General features: G+C 41.6%; 1 protein-coding gene across 5 annotated transcripts; it reads left to right on the forward strand.

Moving 5' to 3' along the window:
- Window positions 1–5,005: 5,005 nt before the first annotated feature.
- LOC140339753 (uncharacterized) lies at window positions 5,006–12,913 on the forward strand. Of its 5 annotated transcripts, none has more exons than XM_072424625.1 (9): window positions 5,006–5,336; window positions 7,145–7,235; window positions 7,362–7,453; window positions 7,549–7,651; window positions 7,954–8,052; window positions 8,413–8,511; window positions 8,688–8,755; window positions 9,328–9,442; window positions 11,509–12,913. In XM_072424625.1, exons 2-9 carry the CDS (start codon window positions 7,202–7,204, stop codon window positions 12,339–12,341), a joined length of 1,443 nt encoding a protein of 480 aa, XP_072280726.1. In that variant the 5' UTR covers window positions 5,006–5,336; window positions 7,145–7,201; the 3' UTR covers window positions 12,342–12,913. The 5 variants fall into 5 exon arrangements, with proteins under 5 accessions (XP_072280726.1, XP_072280731.1, XP_072280728.1 ...); XM_072424627.1 differs by lacking the exon at window positions 5,006–5,336 and adding an exon at window positions 5,935–5,988; XM_072424626.1 differs by lacking the exon at window positions 5,006–5,336 and adding an exon at window positions 5,999–6,448.
- The last annotated feature ends 9,487 nt before the right edge of the window (window positions 12,914–22,400 follow it).

The following is a 22,400-nucleotide window of genomic DNA, read 5'->3' on the forward strand; positions in this document are numbered from 1 at the left end:
ACCCTTCCCTTCTACACCAGGAGTTAAGCCATGCGTTCAGCTGCCTAAGCTCCCTCTGTGTTGCATGGCACAGGCCTATATAGCCTGTTATATAGCCTTGGAGGTCCTTTTCTTTAACTTAAAACCTAATTCCCTGAACTGATTTTTAAGGATCCTCCATCTTCCATCTATATTATCATTGGTTCCAACATGGACCAAGACAGCTGGGTCCTGTCCAGCCCCTCCCAGTAGTTTGTCAACTGCACATGCTGAACCCTGTGACCAGGGAGACAGCAAACCATTCAGTTGAAGGGATCCAGGCAACAAACTATTCTATTTGTCCTCCTGATGATGGAATCCCCTATGGCTACCAATTGTCTTTTCCTTCCTGCGTTTCCCTCCCCACCACTACAAGATGGGCTGCTCTTCCGGCTGTTAGGGGTAGCAGTAACATCTAGAGTTGCCACCACTGGGTCTGCCACCTGCACATCTTCACATAACGTTGCAAACATGTTGGGGTGCTCAAACCCAGGGCTGGCCTTCCTTTTCTGGTTGCCCCTACCACTCCCTCTAGTTACATTACCCCAACCCCCTACATGTTCATCCTGATTAACCTCCCAACCCTCCACATCGAAGCCAATAACTGCCTGCTCAGTGAGCAGGGGACCCCTCTCAAGGTGATCCAGTTATTTCAGTGTTACAATGCCCTTCTCCAGCTTTCCAATGCGAGATACCAGAAAGGAAACTTGCTCACATTTGTCACAGCGGTATTCACCTAGGAACTGTTGCTCCATTTGTGCATACGTATGGTAGACTGTGCACAGAACCAAACCTTCCACCTTGCTGCCACACATCTTTCCAGTAACAACGTTTGTTTTTTTACAAGGAGTTATAAACGTTTACTTACAGTTTGTGGTGACTAAAAGGATTTAACTCCTGCTTTTTCTGACTCCACTTGATTAAAAGTACATTTGTTTCACAAGCAAGCTCAAAATGAGTGCCCCAGGAACTTAAATCACCTGTGAAGCCTTGACCACCCCCTTAGAGGTCAGGAAGGAAAAAAAAGCTGTTAAAAACAAAACTGACACTTGAGCATTTGTAAAGGCTTGCACCACATGTGCTCGTAGTAAAACTCATCACGCAGCCTCAGCGGGCACCGTTCAGCCACTGCCTGTCCCTGACAAATCCTGGTTGCATATTACAATGGATTTCATAGTGGATCTACCGGTGTCTAGAGGATGCACTGTGGTTTGGGTGGTGGTGGACCGTTTTAGTAAAATGGCGTGCTTTGTACCCCTTCACAAACTGTCTATAGTTAAGGAATTATCGTAACTTTTAAATGAGAATATTTTCCGCTTACATGGTATCTCAGACAATGTAGTCTATGATAGACGTGTGCAGTTTGTGTCCCAATTCTGGCATTTGTTTTGTGCACATTTAGACATTTCCCTTTCCTTCTCCTCTGGTTTTCATCCTGAAATTAACAGCCAGACTGAGAGGACCAATCAGTCGTTAGAGCAGTACCTCCGCTGCTTTGTTTCAGGTTGTCAGGAGAAATGGGCAAAATATCTTCCATTTGCGGAGTTCACCTTTAACAAAGCTGTTCATTCCTCGACTAAAATGTCTCCATTTCAATGTCTTGGTGGACGAAATCCAAAATTCTCTTCTTTATCTAGTCCCCCTTCCAACATGCCTCTGTTGGAAGATTGGCTCACCCACATGACCACTAATTGGTCTCAACTACAACAAAATTTAAAGCAGGCTACCGGGCAGTAGAAACGATTTGCTGATCGACATCGTTCCAAGGAGCCAGAATTTGCTCCAGGAGACTTAGTTTGGGTTTCCACCCTGAATATTTCCCTTCACCAGCCCTCTACCAATCTCGGCCTGAAAATCATTGGCCCATACCCTATTGCTGAGAGAATGAATATAGTGACCTATAGGGTAACCCTGCCTCGCTCCTTCCTAGACTCCTTCCATGTTTTGGTATTAAAACCGGCAGCTAATGCGGCACCTTCCTTGGAGCCTCCACCCCTACCAACCCCCCCCCGTGGATGTGTAGGGTGAGCCTGAGTTTGAGATTGAGAAAATTTTGGATTGTCGTTGGGTACAAAATTATCTCCAGTATTTGATAGATTGTAGGGGTTATGGTCCAGAGGAAAGGATTTGGGTGCCAAGTTCATTTAGAAGAGTTAGTCAGGAAGTTTCACGATGAAAACCCTGAAGTACCACGAGTGGAGGGTCTAGAGGCCCCTCCTCGTGAGGGGGGTAATGTTAGGAGGCGCCCTCCGGTGTTGCCTCACCGCAGGAGGGCACGCGCTGCCTATTCTCACCGGCGGTTGCGCTCACAGTAGTACTAAGGTTTCAGAATCAGTGCCCTGAGAGTTGCTGCATCCCTGTAGCTGGGATTTTTCCCTCAGCATTTTCTGCACTGAGGCTGCACAGCTGAAGGGAATTGGAGCTGTGTGCAGCTGATTATCAGAGTAGTTCCTGTTAATCCCATGCTGTCATTGGCTGCTGGGGCTTTATAGCCTCTCTGCTCACAGTCAGATGAGCCTGTTATAGCATCTGCTGGGTTTACCTGTGTTGGATTGATTTTTGAGTATTCTCTGTTACTGACCTGTGCCTATTCCTGACTATCCGTTGAATTCTGCCTGGACCGACCTCTGCTTGTGACCCCGAGTCTGTTTGTGCCTTTCCCTTTGTACTTCGCTGGATGGACTGATTTCCTTTGTTTTTGACCTTGGCTTGTTTTTGGATTTCCAGACATTCTGAAATCTGCATTTGTGGGCTTTGTACTCTGCAATTGTAGGCGCTGGGTTGGCTGCCGGCCTATCTCCAGACACCATGCCTTGCCCACCAAGTCCTCCGGTCAACCGAGTGCTGGGAGATGCAACCAGTCTTCCGAGGCTGAGCGGGGGCTGCTATAGGATTGGTGTCTGGGGAACACTGGTATTGACCCGGGCCTCACAATGGTACACTCAATCTTTTACCCTCTATACTGCCTCAAACTTCTTTGCCCCCCAGGTTTGTTTCTTTAACCACCATCATTCATTCCATATCTATTAATCCCGTTTCTGCATTTCATTTTGATGACATTCAGCGGGGCGGAGACTGGGCAGTTCCCTTATGTACGGCTGCATCCCCCTTATGTGTCCCATCCACTCTGCTTTCAGGGCAACTGTGAGGGTGAAAGTCATCTTCCCACCCCCCACAGCGTAGACGCAGCTCACACTGGCAAAAGGGCATCACTCGAGTGCGGAAGTTCTCACTTTCCCTATACGGCGCATGCGTGAGTTCCCGTGGCCATTTCCTGACGCCATTCAGGAACACCTTTTTAAAGGGCCATTGCAGCAACCATCTTCTTGCTGTTATTCTTCTACCATTGCACCACCATCAGGCACCCACCTGCAGATGCCATTCATACCACCTTTTATTCATCATAGTGGCACTGGCTTATTTTTGTGTGTTATCTCACATTTACTTTTTTCAATTTGCATACGGCTATAGCCTTCAGTTTCATGCACTTTGATAGCAGCAATTCCCTACTTATACAATAAGCATTTATTTATATATACTCTTTTTGATCATTAAGCAAATCTAATATTTACACACCATTCATATGATATTCTAACGCAAGTACCTTATTACCCTTCTATTCCTTAATACAATATATATTATTTTTGTTAATGATTTATTATTTGGGATCAATATTGATTTATATTACCACTTGCAATTCCCAGTATGTGCTCTGAGGCTACCTTATAACTGACGTACGGTATCAATCTTTCTCTGAAATCCTTACCCAGGCAATTAAATGAAAGTACATTATTACTCCTCTTTATCACCATATTACTTATTTAGTACCAACAATATAAAACTAATTTAATTTAATGTCTACATTCCCTTTAATATTAATTATCAATACGTCATACTATCATCTACCACTACGCCATACCTCAAATATACCACTCTACAATATTCTTCATTCTTTAAATCAATTACCATTTAGGTGGAATATTGATTTATTTCACTACTTGCAATCCCCAGGATCTACTGTACTCTGAGGCTACACTATAACTGACCTGGGATATCAATTTCTTTTTCAATTCCTTACTCAAGCCACTACCTGTAAGTACATTTTCACTCCTCTTCATTACTATTTTATTCAAATAAGGAACCAATATTACAGAACCAATTTATTAATATACTTATATCTCATTTACCATCAATGTTAACGCATCGGGTCACACTACATGGCTTTTCTACAATTTTCACGGTTATAAACTCAGAGTGTACCTTGTATAGTTTATTTAGTCCAAATATTGACCTCACCTTCCTGGAATGGAATAAGGGGGCGGACGACCTAATCTCATGTTATATTATTGTATGAAATCTCTGTTATATGCTATGAATATAACTCACTAAATATATTAATGATTACTATTATCTTGCCTAAAAAAAACCCAGCTTTTTCTTTCTCTTTTCTAATTTTCAGAGAATGACAATACTGCCTGGTTCCCCAGCTGCAAACAGCTTTGCTTTGCCCACTTGCGACTCTATTTACCTGCCAAAGAAAATACCCAGTGTGTTGGATATGAGGTCATGTGACATTGGCTTAGTGCTGTAACATGGGGGTTGGCAAAGAATTCTTAGCTCTGTGTAAGCTCAAATAACTCAGATCTTTCATAATGTTTCTTTACTCGTTCATTGAGGCTAAATGGAGTGTGAGCAAAAGGAGAGACTGGCAACGAAATACAGCTACAAGAAAAATGTAAAAATAAAGATTTTACACAATTTATTGTAAAAATACCCCTTTCACAGCTTTCAGCTGCTACAGCAAATGCAGTTTATGTCACTGCACCTCTTTACTGCTTTCTGGTACCACAAAAGAATGAACTTCGGCAATAAACTGGGGGACATTCTTGTAGGATTACTGCAATTACTCCTACTGCCTACAATCTTTTCCTACTATCTGACCCTTCTTCCTGCTTATTACGCTCTTTTGTTACTGGCTGTACTTTCTTCCTGCACCGTCTTCCTAATTCCTGCACTCTCTTCCTGCTTCTTTCACTGTCAGGCTACTGATTCCAATTTCTTCCCAAACTCTCTTTTACCTTCCTGTACTTTCTTCTTCCTTCCTGTTCCCTGCACTCTTTCAACTTCCTACACATTCTTCCTGCTTCCTGCACTGTCTTCTTGTACTTTCTTCTAATTTGTGCACCCTCATTATTTTCTGCACACTTCCTGGTGCTCTCTTTCAGATTCCAGAGTGGGAAGGTGTGTCTTCTGTAAGCACACAATCATTTCCAGTTCTGTTACAAACAAAGAAATCTAATGGGAAAATAAGCAATGAGGTGAGTTTTTAGGGATAGAGAAAAGACAGGCTTTTTTAGGACACGGACTGTTTTTTATAAAACAATAAAGTTTATTTCAATCAAATATATTATAAAACTAGACAAAGATGACCTATGCTAGTCCTAAAGCTAACATAAGATAACTAAGCTAGGCAACAATAAGGCGTACGGTACAGCCCAATATGTTGAATAGGTTCCTCAGTGGACCATATCACACAGACATTTGTATATTATATATATTTATATAAAGAGGGAGAGAGAGGAGGAGGACAAAAGAGAAACCTCCGATAATGATATGGTGTAGTACTAATGTAGTAATTTGTCACACATTATATGAATAGTAAAGTTTTGTGAATGATCATTGTTGATGGCCATTTTCTTGTAGTCCAAGTTAATCTTTTTTGCTTGCTCTTAAGTAATTCATTTCAGGATTTTTTCTTCAAGTCAGAATTTATGTGGCATTCTAGTATAAAAGCTACAACATATAAAGTGATATGCAAAAAACAAGATGTATGGGATTTAGTTTAGTGCAGGGCTGGTGGCCATTTTGTTGTGGCCCATAACAGAGACCAGGGAGGAGCTTTCTGTGCAGCTGTGAAAATTCTCCTGGAGGGGGTGTTGACTTGGAGAATGTGTACCCAGGGAGGAGGAGGTAATAATGTCTCTTTATTGTGAGAGAAGGGAGTCCCAGCTGTCTGTGGACTGAATGGGGGGATCATATCACCTTAACAAAATATTGCCTTCCTGCCAGACCACTGATATATAGGACACTGGATGGGAGATCTGCTGGATGACTACCATGGGTTTTTTTTTCTAACATGATGCTGTAGAAGCACCCATAAATCTTCAGCATTCAGCTTTCCCCCCACAATCTCCTCTACTTTATACATAGCATGGCCATAACATAAATCATTTTTGTATATTAAAATTAGAAAAAGCTCCAGAATGGGACACATTGGAGATATTGCGCAAAATGCAGAAGAAATAATATATATTGTGTGTTACGATCAAAATGGTGGCGGAGGATCACTCTGAGAACTTGCAGGAACCTTCTGGTAGAAGATCACCATTTATTATACACCAACCAGCCAAATCAATATACCCATTGACAGGTAAAGTGACAACAAGGATGATCTGGTTACAATGACGCCCATGAAGTGGTGTGATATATAAGGTGGAATTTCTAGACGATGATGCAATGGAAACAGGAAGAATAGATAATGAATCATGGGTAGAAGCTGGGTCAGAACATCTGCACAATAGCAGGTCTGATAGAGTGTTTCAGGTAGGGTGTTCAGGGTATGCATTGGTTGGTCTGATCCTACAGAAGAGCCACTGTAGCATAGATAGCATAGATAGAAAAACTTCATGATGTCATAGTGTCCATGCTGACCCCCGTCCATCTTTAAAAGTGTCTACAATGAGCACTTGAAAACCAGAAATGAAGCTTGGAGCAATGGAACAAGGTGGCCTGGTTTAATGAATCTTCTATATCATAAATATGTCATCTACCTGGATAAGAGATGGCAGAAGGGTGGACTATGGAAAGCAGGATGGCTTATCAAAGCAAGGGTTCGCTGCTAATGTCTTGGTGCTGCACCCCATTGGACACCTTCAGAGGTCTTGTGAAGTTCATACCTTTATAGGTCTAGAGCTGCTTGGGTGACACATGGTGGACCTACACATTACCAGGTTGTTTTATTGTTTTTGTCTAATCAGTATACATATTTTTTGTACTTTATTATTTATTTGACATGTTATTTGTTCATTGTAGAATAAACTTTTTTAAATGTATCAATTTTAATTAGAATTACAGAGGAGTGGGAGTATTTAAAAGCACACACTGGGATCACTAGAAAGACATCATGACAGAGAACCGGATGCCCCTCACATCACCGGGTAAGAGGAGACTTTCATTTTTTGTAACGGAGGGAAGAGTATTAACGATCCACCTAGATACACACATCCTCTGATATAAAGACGGGTAGAAACAATGTATTCAGTCTGTGTGTGTATTTCCTACAGATGGATCCAGAAATACCCCAGAGAGATGTCCCCATCCTCTCTATTCTGAGGATTCTACACCGGAGGATCAGGAGATCTCTCGGGAGGATCAGGTAGATAGGACTAGTTTTAAAGAAAATTGTCATTCTACCATTTTATTATAATTCAGACTAATATATTAATTATTCTAATGTGATGGTATGTCCAGGATGACGGTTTGATTGTTGTCAAAGCTGAAGATGAAGATGAACCATATGTGAGGGGTGATGATCGGTGTAAAAAGGAGGATATTCCCCCAGTGATCAGCACAGGTGAGTAATAAATGCCAAATCTAGATTTTTCCCAGATTCACTATCACTACAGTCCAGTCCCAGTCACTATACAATCTCTTCATCTTCCCCCTCCTCTGTCAGTAGATAGTAATGGGATACAGTATGTGCCCAGTGAGGGGATCAGGAGCCATCAGCCTCTATTAGACTTCCACTCTCCTCCTCACATCATGTCATTGTGTGTCACCAGCCAAGTGATGTGATGAGTCTCCCCCACACACACACTCTCTGGGGTCTCTCATACATCTCAGTACAGGGGGCTTCACTCTCATCTTTATTCACAGACCCCAGAGACACTCAGAGAGAGGACAAAGCTGAGGAAGAGGAGGAAAAAAGACATGCAAGAATCAAAGAGGAGGAAATTCCTATAGAAGACCACATAGGTGAGGAACAAACACCAAATTTAGACATGATTTAAAATTTCTCCTTCAGTCACAAAAAAATTCTATATATTATTTTTGGCTATTACTCTTTGGTTCAAGACATTCATCAGTAACAACAATTTACTCTTATTTACACTCTGCACTGAATTGTTGTTCAGCACATTCACCAACGTATTCATATTGAATTAAATAAAAATGGAACAAATCTGATTTGAGTTCAGGGTAATTTTGGTTACCACATGGCTAATTGAAAACACCAATTTTAAAATTTGATTACTTTGTGATTCAAAACTTTTGTATGACCAGCTTAAAGCTTATACATCTCAGTACAGGAGGCTTCATTCTCATCTTTATTCACAGACCCTGGGGTCACCAGAGACACTCAGAGAGACGTCAAAGCTAGGAAAGTAGCACGTGTGAGGCTAGAAGAAGAAGAAGTTCCTATAGAAATTGACAGAGGTGGGTGAAACCTAATAATTGTGTTTGGCTTAGTTCTTAACTTCAAATAAATCCTAATAGCTTGACAGGAAGGGTCTATCCTTCATTTTCTGTCCTGGTAGTATTTTGTCCCAAAATGCTTACAATCCAATGCAGATGAATGTACCATTATATATGACTATATGTGTTTCTTACAGATAGGCTAAGTACCAGCGAAGCACCATGTCCTCTGGATTCTGATGTTCATGATGTTCAGGATTATCAGGTAGGCTGAGGTCACTGTTACTTACTCTTATTTCCAGTTTTAATGTTTCCTGGTATTGCTCTTGGGTGCCTATACTTTTTCCAGCAGGTTGCCTGTACATTTCACATAGTGTTAAAAGTTCATATGGACATGTTTAGATCAGGGTCAAATACCAGGAAACGGTTAAAGGAACCCTGGGAAGCTAGTAAGGAGGCTCAATGCTGAATTGGCTAGGTGCCTGGCTGTTTCTGGCTCCAGGGTATACTTGTCTTGTTCACCATTCCCTGGCCGCTGATGCTCCCCTCTTCTCTCATATGTGCACAGGCACTTGGCATCCTCACATACTATATGGGACTGGTGAATGTCCGAATGTCTGAGACCAATGCAGTGACGAAGGGATGGGACTTTGGGGGCCAGCTTCACAGTACCCAAGATGTAACAACAGACAGTAATACAGGTGCCTGTACATTGTGGTAGAATGCATGGTGACTGTATACCTCTATTGTGAACAATCCCTCACTCTTCTACGTTGGATTTACATGATGAAATTTTGTTTAGTCCTCACACACGGTTTGTATTGATTTATTTTTCAGGATACAAACCTAATTACTATTGTAAAAGTGGAAGTTAAGGATGAGCTTGGTGAATCCAATCTAGGTGAGGATGATCAGCATAAAGAGAAGGAAATTCCTCCAGGGATCAGCCAAGGTAAGCAATAAATGGTGGGTTTAGTAAAGGGTCACAGATTCCCCTTGGTACAAATGTTAACCACCCAGAAGTCATATTTTAGTGAAAGGTGATGTCTGGTGGGCTGGGTAGTTTCATGGCTTCTTATATGTGTTGTAAACTCCAAGTGTGAGATCATTCTTGTCCAACAGGGAATACAGCACTGGGAAGGTAGGAACCACAGCATAATGGGCACAGTTCAGTGAAGTCAGCAGTGTTTGTAGAGGAAGGAAAAGTTGGATGCCAAATTTAGAAGATTTTTGGCATCATCTATTTGATAGGGCTATTGCTAATTGTATTACTGCATATTTGCAGGGACAGGCACTCCTCCCTTTTTCTAGGCCAGGAATTAAGAATGGATCTGGTGCACCTGGCCTCCTTATATTAAAACAGCACCTGCTTTTGACACAGGGGGAAATTGCAGCCTGAAGCCAGATGTGTCATCCGCAAACACTGTGTGAGGCCTGTGCGCTGGGAGTAGATCTCTCACAGTTTAGGTCTGGTAGACCAGAGCCTGGAGGCTAAATTTGTTTTTTTCTGGAAATCTGGAGGATTTGTTTTGTGTTAAGAGTTTTTTTTTTGTGAATAAAAGTGGGCAAAGCACCCTTGAATTGGAACAAACTTCTGAAATACTGTACTCTTTGCAGCAAGTGAGTTGATGCTAATCTCCCACAAGTGATAGTAGGAACCCCTCATATTGGACACAGCAGGTGTGCAAACCCAGGAGCTCAACAGAGAAATTGTGGGAGCCCCTGATAACTAGCACAGTGGGTATGCAGAAGCAGGAACTTGGGTCAGAGATGACATTTTAAAAACTCTGGAGATCTACCAAATATTGAAATAACAGTTTTGGTTGGGCTGTCCCTATATATATATCATAGTATATATAGAGCTCTTTTTTATATATATATACTATGTATATACTCTATATATATTATGTATAGAGCTTTTTTTTTTTCCACTAGCATGCAGCTTGAATACTGCTTCTTTAACCCCCCCTACCTACACTCCAACCAAACGTGAGTAAACTATTGCCCTTGTTATTAATTTGATTAAAATTACATTAATATGTTGTTTTTTAAACATCAGATATGAAAGTTTAAAATTAGATGTTGATTGTTCACTTGAAGGTTTACTGTAGCTAACTGTGGAATTATTAAGTTCTAGACATCCATAAAAAAAAGGATTATTATGTTTTATTACAAACTAGATCTCTAACAAAACTATATTATTCAATAATCTTTGACAATCTATATGCTATATGTTTATATCTTGTATTTGTACATTATAGAAATCATACAACCTCTGCAAATTTATACCCCTGAAGAAGCCTATAACAGGCGAAACATGTTGGGAATCATGCGACCCTAACAGGTCCCCTTCTTACCTTGTTTTCAATCTTTATATGTACTTTGTATGACATTGGAAGGAGTCTTATGTCTAGATTAAAGTATCCAAACGCTGTGACAATAACAGGCATTTGGATATTGAGCTTAAAATAAATAATATGTACCTTTGATGTATGTACTAAATGTAACTTGAAAAATACACACTTATTTATTTTTGCACAAAAACCTCCTGAGTCTGAAACCTCTTTCTTTCCCGTATACCTACTATACTATGAGCTCTAAATAATCAACAAAGAGGTTGGCTCAACACAAACTTTATTAAACAAAGACAAGAACCAACACCAAAAACAAATATATATATATATATATATATATATATAATCAGCTATCCTTAACCAGGGTTTCATCAGAGGTTGTCTCATTTCCTTAAGCTGTGAGCTGTGGATGTTGGACTTCAATTTTGATGCTGATTGCAGATTTTGGGTCTAACGCTATTCCAACAACCCAAGAGCTACATACCATTGATGGGGGTTATTCATCCCATTGTCCCTGATGACATTGTTTTGGCAGGAGTTTACCCAAAAATGGTTTTCTTGGGGTACGATTGGTAACAAGTTCTGCTTTATTTAGTCGCTTTTTTTAATCGCTAACACCCTCCCCATTTGCGAAATCTTTACTGTTCTCCTCAATTTTTTTTAGATGGACAATACATCAGAAATAACACACATCGACGTCACATCACCTCACCGGTTGGTGAATTGGAGGATGACATCCCGTCTGACTCTTCAGAGGAAAACCGCACTTCCTTGAATCTCCAAGTACCTGACAGCTCAGACCTATCCTCTGAGTCTACACAGACGAAGAAGCTGTATTCTTGCTCCCAGTGCGGTAAATGTTTCCTCCGTAGATCTCGTCTCTTGAGGCATCAAACGATCCACACAGGAGAGAAGCCATTTACATGTTCTCAGTGTGGAAAATGTTTTACCCAGAAAGGAGGTCTGGCCCGCCATGAAATAACACACATTGAGAGGAAGCCATACGCATGTAGTGAGTGTGGAAAGCGTTACAGTCAGAAGACTTATCTTGCTGTCCATCAACGGACTCATGTACCTGAGAAGCCATTTTCCTGCTCTAAGTGCACCGAGCGCTTTGCTGACAAAGAAACTCTTCTGGCGCATCAAACTACTCACAAAGGCCAAAAACCGTTTTCCTGTTCTGAATGTGGGAAATGGTTTTCTTACAAATCACTTCTCGTCAGGCATGAGCGAATACACACAGGGGAGCGACCCTACTCGTGTTCCATGTGCGGTAAAGGATTCATCGATAAACAGGGACTGGTGACTCATCAAAGTACTCACTCCACTGACAGACCGTACTCGTGTCCTCAGTGCGGGAAGAGTTTTACCAATAAATCAAACTTGGCCGGGCACCGGAGAATTCACTTAGGATATCAGCCTTACACCTGCTCCGAGTGTGGAAAACATTTTTCAAAGAAATATACACTTATCAAACATCAGAAGCTTCATAAGTGACTTGAAGTGTTTGTGAAGGATTTTCCTTCACTTCCTGTCGAGGACACACAACAGGAATTGTCTTTCTACAAAGAGGGAATTCCCTTAGGATACCAATACCAACAGAAAGGGTAAATTTCCTCAGCGAGGATTGCAATACAAAGCCTGTGTGAATAGGAGTAGTCTGTGGATCATCCTTGGGTGCACAGGGTCCACCACACAATTATAACTACTTTTTCTAAATAAAACGTATTGATCCTCAAGCTCCGACATTCCACAGTCTGACAGGTATCACCCTAATATAGGGCTCCATCCTACAGGCCAAAAAAGAAACAATGGTTCTGACCCTTCCACACACAATTCAATAATTAGAAATTATACTCAAAACACAAAAAAAAAAACACACTTACCTTCAATCCCACAGGGTAGACCGATCCCACGGGGGGTGTCCGGCATCTGGTCCCGCGTTGTCCTGGGTTCTTCATACTTCGTCACCCGACCCAGCCGCAAAATCAGTGACATAGGATGAAAATAAAAAATTGCCGATCTCACTGCACATGAGATGTGTGAGATTAAATAAAAAAAAAAAAGAATTTTCACCCTACATAAAAGGCTTCTATACCCTTTTTAAGTAAAGTGAAAATTCTGAGTATAGGTATGCTTTAAACCTGGACTCCAGGATAAGAAATTGATGCCTAAATACAAGAGCCATTTGTGTTCTTACTCAAATATCTATGTACTTTGTGTATTTCTTTTCAGATCTGTGCTGTAATCCAATATGTGGCTTTACCTCTTTGCAGGAGCTTCCTGTAATACAGACCAGTCGGAGACAACACCAGTCACACTAGTCATGAAGCGAGAGCAGTGAACTGGTCTTGTCTCCACTCCCTCTTCTAGACATCTGCAGACAACCTATAGTAGGTGGGACTGCCTGGCCCCTCCCACAGCTGCCCTCTGCAAAGACTATGAACAGCACAATAACGACCTCACTGCTTCTTTTACAGGGCAATATATGGACATTAAAATATATACCTGGAATCCATTTAGCACAGCTAGGTACATTTGTTTGTCAGTAATTGTTTTATTGAGGTTTATAGAGAAGAACATAATACAACATACAAGCAAACCAATCTTGCTTAACATTTAAGATATGGAAAGCAGAAACCAAGGGTTTACATGGAAAATGATACATAATAAAGATTTAAAGCTTTAACACATATCTGACATATAAACTAGAGTCCTAGTATCCAAGTCCTTATAACATGTAAATGAAAATGAGGAGACATACCAGTAATATCTTAGTATAGAATATGAGCTCTGAAAGGAGTTCTGGACCCTCTGAACAAACATTTAACAACAGGGGCAACACAGAGAGGTCCTAGTGAGCAAGGGAATAAGAGACTGGGACAAAATCAAGGGGAAGAGGACCGAGAGGGAGAGACATGGGTCAGGAGGGGGCAGGAAATTTAGGGGTCGGATATATATGAATGAATGCGTGCCCTCAACACAAAATTATTCCTATCTACCACTATGTAAGGTATGTGTGGAAATGAGGAGAATTTTTTAAACTAGTCCCAAGCATGAGTAGGGCAATTGGACAACCTTAATATCTCCTCAAAACCTGTCTATCGTAGACGTGTTAGAGAATGAGGACACATGGGAGAGTAATTGTCTATTACAAACCAAGAGGACATCCTTTTTGGGGTTGGAAAATGAAGGGATGATAAAGTATGCTCAAGAGGTGGCGGTCGTCAGAGGCTGTCTAAGCCAAAAAGCTAGCTTTGTTCATGGCCGGGAGGCAACGCAGGATTGTCAAATATTGGTGTCATGGAACCCAGTCGTGTGCAAAGCTTGCCCCCTCAAATGAGATTATCCCAAAGTCACCTAATAAGTCAATTGTAGAACCAGGTAAAGGACTAGCCGGTTGTAAGAGAGGGCGATCTACCCATGGGAGGCACCTAAAATCAATCGGGTAGAGAGATTCCCCAAGGAGGACCCAACTCTTCCTTTCCCTATTTTGGAACCAATTGATCATTCATACTAATACCGACACTCGATAGTAAGATACGATATCGGGTACCCCTACCCCACCCCTGTTTTTAGGTTTAGCTAGGGTGCGATATGATATGTGAGAGTGTTTCGCCTTTCATAGGAAGGTCCGAAATAGCTTATGCAACTAATGGAGGCAAGATATCCATTTTGAGGGTGTTAATTCTTGCAAACCAAGAAAGTGGCAGAGAGTTATATTTCTGATGGAGGGGTTTGTAGTATGTGGAGAGGTATGTGGAGAGGTAAATCAGCTGCGTATAGTAATAATTTATAATGAGATTCACCTAGCTTGATGCCCTTAAAATCTGGGTTGTGCCGCAGGGCCACAGCTAGATGCTCCATAACCAAAGCATACAGAAGTGGCGATAGTGGACATATCTGCCTGGTACCATTTAATATCTTGAGAGGATCCGATAGAGAGCCATTGACCCATGCTCTAGCCAACGGTGAGGAATATAGGGCTGCTATCCTAGAGACCATATTGCGGCCCAAACCCACCGAGTGTAGCTCTGCATAGATGAAGGGCCAACTGACTCTGTCTAATGCCTTTTCAGCATCAACTGATAAAATACAGAGAACCCTTGAGGATTTAGCGTATTGGGTTAGTAAATTGGTTTTATCACTTGACTCCCTCCCGTGAATGAACCCAACTTGGACCGTATAGATCAATGATGGCATGTACTGGGAGTCTGTTAGCTATCAATTTAGAGAATATTTTTGCGTTGATAATAATTAGAAAGATAGGTTTATAGTTGAAGAAGATGAAGAATTGTGATGTGGGCTTCTAAACTTTGGGTTGGGAAGGATGTATCATCAGATATGGAAGAGAATACTTTCCTTAGGAAGGGGACAAGAATAAGGGCGTGTAATTTGTAGAACTTCGGGGTGAACCCATCTGGACCAGGGCTTTTACCCACAGGTATGGCTTTGATAATTTTGATAACTGCAGAAACTTTCTCCTCTGTAAACGGGGATTCTAAGTGAGACACCACCTCCAAGTCTAATAGTGGAAGGGTTGTCTCAGCAATATACTTTTGAAGATAGACAGAGGCTACAGGGTTAGGGAGAAGTTGATATAGATCTGAGTAATATCTGTGAAACGTCTGTAGTATCCTCCCGTGTAGGTGCACAAGGCTGAAGCCCCCTCACCAGAAGTTTACCTCATTTGTCACCATATTGGTATATCATTTTGTGAAAACAGTCTCAGAAACATTGATGTGCCAGGTCATAAAGCTCAAGTGACAAATGAGGTAAACTTCCTAACCCTGTAGTAACCCTTCCTAATCCTATCGGTCTGGAAGAGGGTTTTTTAAAGTATTAAAATTTGAACTTTTGCCTTGTGTTGGGCATATAGGAGCTGAGAGCGTTTGTTAGGGCAATTAAGTCCATTAGCGTTGAGGATGCGAACCTTCAGAGAGTAAGCCTGAGGATTGTAGACATGGGTATAAATAACACTGGGGAAAGCATTTTTGTTGAGTTGGATCTTACACTTGTGTTTTACTTATATATTGGGTGGTGAATCGAGAAATGACCCCAGTTTTTTGCTATCGCATCCATTTTTTACGATACAGGGTACCATCCATTTTTGTCAAAAAACATACAAATTTTACATACAACAAAAAAAAAATGAAAAAATATTTTGAATGTACTGTTTATTAAATTTCTTTTGTTCATACAAAGAATTTATTGTTACTCTGACATTTTATTTTTTACAGCAAAACATTTGAAAATTTATCAGGAACCGGCTAAAGTAAAAATTTATGCTTACAGCTTTTCCAACAACTCAATGACTCTCTTTTTGTCTGCATATTCTTCACAAAGAGAAACTGAATAGCAAATTGGGACTGACTCAAATATATTGTCATTGTGAAAGAGGACACACTTTAAGCTCTGCTTTGAGCTATCGATGAATAGTCGCCACTTAGTTGAGGTATAGTTTGGAATTCACAATTCCTCCAATAAATCAGGTAATACACAAAGCCACTGTCAGTTCTAAAGTACTGCAGAAATGCAATGTCTCTGGTTCGAAAGTACGATATCTCCGTTCCTTTTTCAAGTAAGTTTTTCTCACGCAGTCTTGATGCTAGGAGTTCTTAAGCCTTATTCGATAGTCCCAAATCACGTGCCAAATCAGTCAACTCATGCTGATCAAATCCCTTACAAACAGAGTCCTCTTTAATTTGAAACTCTTCATTATTGTTGTCACTTAGTTCCTTACCATAATCATGTTCTTCAAGAGAGGATAGTGTAACTAAAACCCGCACTGGGATTTCATCTAAATGAGCCACTGGGCGTATAACCGATAGTAGATTAGGATACTCTATGTTATATTTATTTTTCTTGTTATATCCTGAAGTTTTCACTATACAAAAGTAACAGTCACTGAAATGATCTCCTGGCTCTATGTACCTATGGCCAAACCATAGGTACACCAAATGGCATCTTATCACATGTTCCCTTTGTCCACATCCATAAATCCTCGACACACTGTTTGCACGCCTTATGAGGGGCCCAAGACTTATCTTGATCACCAAGTTTAACTTTGAAATATGCCAAATAGGCTTGCTCTACAAATGTGCTGATGTTTACCCTTTGATTGGTGATACTTCCACAGATATAACAAAATGAATCAGGGTTGTTTAGGCACTTACGACGAGAAACAGGAGAGTCAGACTTGATCTGAAAGAAAGGAAAAACGTGTGTAAGTTGAAAAATAAATTTTGCTTATTCACTATGTAGAGCAGCGCACAACCTCTGACCACACTGTCTTGCATGTAAATGAATAGCCTATACAAATCTATGCTACAGTAATCGCAATAATATAAGCAGTAGAGAAAAAACCTGACGTGATAAAAAAAAATCTAACTGCGCTTTCAGAATCGGCATACCTATTTTAAATACTGTAAATAAGTTTAAAAACTGAAGTCAACAAAAAAATTGTTCAAAATTGTTCCCAGTGTAATCGGAAGGCTCAGGTTAAAGCGAAGGGATAGGAAAGGAAACAAGAGTACAAGAAAGGAGTGTTGTTTGGTAAGGAGATGAGGGGAGGGGGGGAATTAATGGACAGGGAGACAAGAGGAACGTCACCAGATGGACAAGATGGGCTACTCTCTCATCAGTGGGGTGAAAAATTTATGTGGGAAAAAAAGGACTTATCCCAAACTTCCGTCAACTAAGGACTGTGGGCCTATGTGGGCGAAGTGTCAGCGTACAGCGTGAAATGTTCAGTCCCTCCTGGGGGAAACCCCAAAGACCCAGAACAGGGGATGTAAAACATAACATAAAATAAGAAAGCAAAGAGGTGTACAGTAGTTAAGACAACATTTAGTAACATCACATAAACATATTTGTGAACATAAGGGAGATCAGCAGACAAGCAAATGAACCAGTAACCTATTATAGCCTGAGTACAGAGCAAAACCCAGACTCAAAAGTAGTACTAAGATATGAAAGTACCCCCACCCTCAAATAGCTATAACAAAAGTAAAACTTGTAAAATCCCATAGGAGGGATGTAATTGCTATGGTGTGACCTTCCAAGGGCACCCCATACCCATACTGGCAAAGTAGTCGGGGTTACACTGGTAAACAAGCTGATCAAATACGACAGAGCAGCCCCTTGGGTAGAAACACCACGGAAACAAGTAAATACAGCACTTAGCAACCACAGAAGTAAGATAATGCCAAATATTTACCAATAATCGTGCAGCCTGGAGGACCAGGAAAAAATCTTTTAGTACTGGATCAATGTCCTTGAAACAAGTCTTCAATGGATCTGAGAAGGAAAGAGTCCACTCAATAGCATAGATGTGGGAATATGCATGAATTGCCCAGAGGCATACCCGCTTCATGATCCAGGGAAAAACATAAGCATGGGTGTGAGTAGCCCCCTCTTTCCAGTGCTATCAGCCGGAGAATATATAATCATAGTCAGGAGCGGTGAGGTGAGCAGGGAAATATAATGAGAAGACCGCAGGCCACAGTCCAAGATGTATTATGTCGCAATCCGTAGATGGAATAATCCAATAAACGATAGGAAGACAACACCAATAGAAATTTACTTCCTTATTGGATAGAGGATCAATCTATCAGAATGAGGCAAAACAAAGAAAAGCAGTGAAATGCTGAGGGCTAAGACAACCACCGTGTAACATACCTTAAAGATCCCATGGCGGGAGGTTCATTAGAGGAGAGGCCTGGCCAGCCAATTGGATAAGAGGGGCTTCTGCCGGAGAAGATAAAGAAGGAGAGCACTGCAGATGAGTAGGTGGTATAGTTTGGGGGCTCCGATTCAATGTGGGCATTGCTAAGGGCTATTCTGACAGTGCTATATGAGGGAGATGCAGGTCGTCAAGGAGTTAAGGGAGATCCGCCGGATGGTGGAGTGCGTGGTTTTTACCGCCTTTTCGGATGAAAAGGTGGAAAGGGTAACCCCACCCTAATTAAGCGTAAATTTGGAGAGGTCCGGCAGTACTTGAAGACGTGCCCCTGCATATTCTATGGAATCAGGATCCCTGGCTTTCCTCATAATATCTTCCTTGGTTTAGCAAAAATTCTGCAGTAAGGCACCAGAGGTGCTTACACAGTAGACATTCCCCTCGGGTAGCTTGGAACTCAGGGGAGTGGATTAAAGGTGGTTGTGGCTTGAACAAACAAACCACCAAATGTAAAAAGATCAGAAAATAGTTACTGGCCTCATCACAACCACCCTTCTATCTACCTAGCAGAGAGATGTGTCAGCTAATCACCCCTCTCTATAAGTAGACTCTTGTCTGGCAATTAATAACGTCTGTGTGTCTGACCACTTCCTGGAAAGTCAATGTGGCACAGCCGATCAGAGTGTTAGGAGCTTTCAAATAGAAATAGAAATAAAATCAGCATCTAGAAGAAGGCTTCCTTAATAACCATTCAATTCAATTGAAGTAACTTGCTCTAAAATATATATATATATCTTCTAACTCAGATCAGTCAACCACAAAATACATGTAAAACTGTCCTCGCTCCTGGAGGATAAGCGACCATGTTATTGTAACCCCGTGTGAGCGGAGCTTTTCTTTACTCTCGTTTCCTTTAAAGCTTCCTGTGCACAATAGAGGTAATGATGCTTTTCTGATTTACTGTTGTCATGGTTGTATTTATTTAGTGTAATGAAGTGTGGGAACATTAGATATGTCTATGTGTAAATGTTTAGCTCTTGGTATGCTGCTGTTGTCCCCTATCAAGGATCCATACATATATTTGCTGGCTAGAAGTATATAGATGTGAATGGGGCCAATGATTTAGGTTCATGTGATGCTTGGGGGAGGAAAGTATTCAGATATTGCTGCAATACAGCTGGAAGAACCTAAGATCAGAAATGGTTTCCCCTTTTTTGTCCAAGTGACCTTCTGAATCCAAGGGGAGGTGAAAAGAAACCAGGAGACGTTGTTAAATCATACGAAATGTCTAGGTGACAGCACTTGGCCACCATATTTGGTGTATACATGAAAATGGGTCTGGATATTTCATTTGTCTGTCTGAATAAAGCCTTACAGATTGTTTTTATTTTATTTTCAACTCGTCTTGGGGATCTGCAGGTGACAAAGCTACATACATAACCATTATAAACTATGACATTATTTTTATCATTATTATTAATAATATTATCAAACAGGTTTTTTATAGTGCCAACATATTATGCGGCGCTGTACATTAAATAGGGGTTGCAAAACAAATACAGACAGTGACACTGGAGGAGAGGACCCTGCCCCGAAGAGCTTACAATCTTCTAGGTGGGGGAAGTAACACAATAGGAGGGGAGATATGTAGTGGTGGGTGAGTGGTGAGGGTTTCAAAAGACAGAAGAAGATAGGTAGGCAAGTTTGAAAAAATGGGTTTTGAGTGCTCTTTTAAAAGAGCAGAAAGTAGTAGCAAGCCGAATAGGACGGGGAAGACTGTTCCAGAGAATTGGGGCAGGTCTAGAAAAGTCTTGTAGCCATGCGTGTGATGAGGTTATGAGTGAGGAAGTGAGTAGTAGGTCATCGGAGGAGCAGAGAGAGCGGCTAGGGGAGTATTTTTTACCAGGTCAGAAATGTAAGTGGAAGAACTGTGGAGGGATTTGAAGGCAAAGCACAGGAGTTTGAATTTGTTTCTAAGGTGAAATTAAACCCAGTGTAAAGAGCTACAAAGAAATGCAGCGGAAGAGGAGCAGTGAGAAGAATGGATGAGTCTGGCTGCAGCATTCATAATAGATTGTAGAGGAGAGAGTCGGGTTAGTGGAATACCAGAGCGGAGGATGTTGCAGTAGTCCAGACAAGAGATGATAAGAGCATGAACAAGGAATTTGGTGGTCTCTGGGGACAGGTTGGGAGCAGATTTTGGAGATGTTGCCTAGATGAAAGTGACAGGACCTGGAAATGTTCTGAATATGGGGGGTAAATGGGAGGGCAGAGTCAAAGGTCACACCAAGACAACGTGCCTGAGGGGAAAGAGGAAAACAAAGTGTTGTTAAAGGTTAGAAATATGTCAGGGGGAGATTTGGAATTTGAGGGGGGGATGATAATGACTTCTGTTTTAACCATGTTGAGTTTTAGAAATCAGTCAGACATCCATGATGATATGGCTGACAGGCAGCGTGAGACCTGAAGACCGGGACTGAAGGAGTCAAGTCAGGGGTAGACAGATAGATTTGAGTTTCATCAGCATTCAGATGGAACTGTAAGCAAAAGGAGGATATAAGACTACCGAGAGAGGGTGTGTACAGAGAAAAGAGAACTGGTCCAAGGACTGACCCTTGGAACAACAACAGGGAGGAGAGTGGGAGAGGAGGAATTACCATTGAAAGAAACTTGAAAGGAGTGGTCAGACAGGTAGGAAGCAAACCAAGAAAGAGCAATGTCCCTGATACCAATGGAGCTCATGATTTGTATTAGAAGAGGGTGATCAACAGTGTCAAAAGCAAAGGAAAGATCAAGGAGAAGGAGAAGGGAAAAGTTGCCTTGAGATTTAGCTCTGATGAGGTCATTGGCCACTTAAGTAGGGACTGTTTCAGTGGAATGAGCAGCTTGAAAACCAGACTGGAGAGGATCAAGGAGGGAGTTGGTACTCAGGTAATCGGTGAGTCTTTTGTAGACAAGGCGTTCAAGAAGTACGGAGACATATGGGAGAAAGGAGATAGGACAGTAGTTAAAGGGTAGGGAGGGGACCAGTGAGGGTTTCTTCAGGATATGGAGAATTATGGCATGTTTATACCAGTAGAAAGGGAGAGGTTGAATAAGTTGGTTAGGGCGAGGAATGGCCAGGGCCAGGGCGGAGGATTGGGCACGGAGTAGATCAGAGGGAATAGGGTCAGGTGGACAGGTAGTAGATGGAGATGATGAGAGAAGGGAAGAGACTTCATCCACAGTAACAGGGCTGAGGGAGACCAGTGATTGTTTACGAGTGGACGGGGTGGGTATTTTGTCAATTTTATCTCTAAAGTCTTGGGGCAGAGAAGGTTGTTGTGGGAGGGAGGGAGTCAATTGTTGGGAAGAAGTTGTGTGGGTTGAAAGCTTGGAAGGAAATGACAGCGAGAAATACGTTTGCTTGTTGACAGTGGGCTCAGTGTTAAAGCATTGTAGCTTGGCTTTGTAGTCCATGAAGTCAGCGCTCAGGCTAGATTTTCTCACCAGGAACAGTCTTTTGTAGTGGTTTCGTGTAATTGTTGTGCCAGGGTCGGGGTTTGGCAGGGCGATGGTACTGGTAGGTGGCAGGGGAAACTTTATTCAGAGCTAAGGGGAGAGAGTAGTTTAACTGGGTGGCAGCTTCATCTGGGGAGGTGATTTTGGAAAGGGAGGGGGTTAGGGATGCAAGCCAGTTTGAGAAAAGGTTGTGGTCAAGGTTACGGATATCTCTGCCATTGACCAGGTCTGGGGTGTGGCAAAGGGTCCAAGAGTTTAATAGGTGAATAAGGTTGTGATCAGAAAGGGGAAATGGTGAGTTGTCAAGGAGGGTGAGGTTGCAGAGTTTTGAAAATACTAGGTCTAAAGTGTGTCGGGCTATGTGTGTGGGGCCA

Source organism: Pyxicephalus adspersus, chromosome 10 (assembly GCF_032062135.1).
Source record: "Pyxicephalus adspersus chromosome 10, UCB_Pads_2.0, whole genome shotgun sequence".
In the NCBI taxonomy this organism is placed as follows: Eukaryota; Metazoa; Chordata; class Amphibia; order Anura; family Pyxicephalidae; genus Pyxicephalus; species Pyxicephalus adspersus.

Bases quoted from the DNA above. Each gene is read 5' to 3' on its own strand.
- LOC140339753 (XM_072424625.1), top strand. From the start codon at position 7,202: ATGACAGAGAACCGGATGCCCCTCACATCACCGG. The intron at 7,236-7,361 runs GTAAGAGGAGAC...TATTTCCTACAG, and splicing joins GATGCCCCTCACATCACCGG to ATGGATCCAGAAATACCCCA. The intron at 7,652-7,953 runs GTGAGTAATAAA...CTTTATTCACAG, and splicing joins TCCCCCAGTGATCAGCACAG to ACCCCAGAGACACTCAGAGA.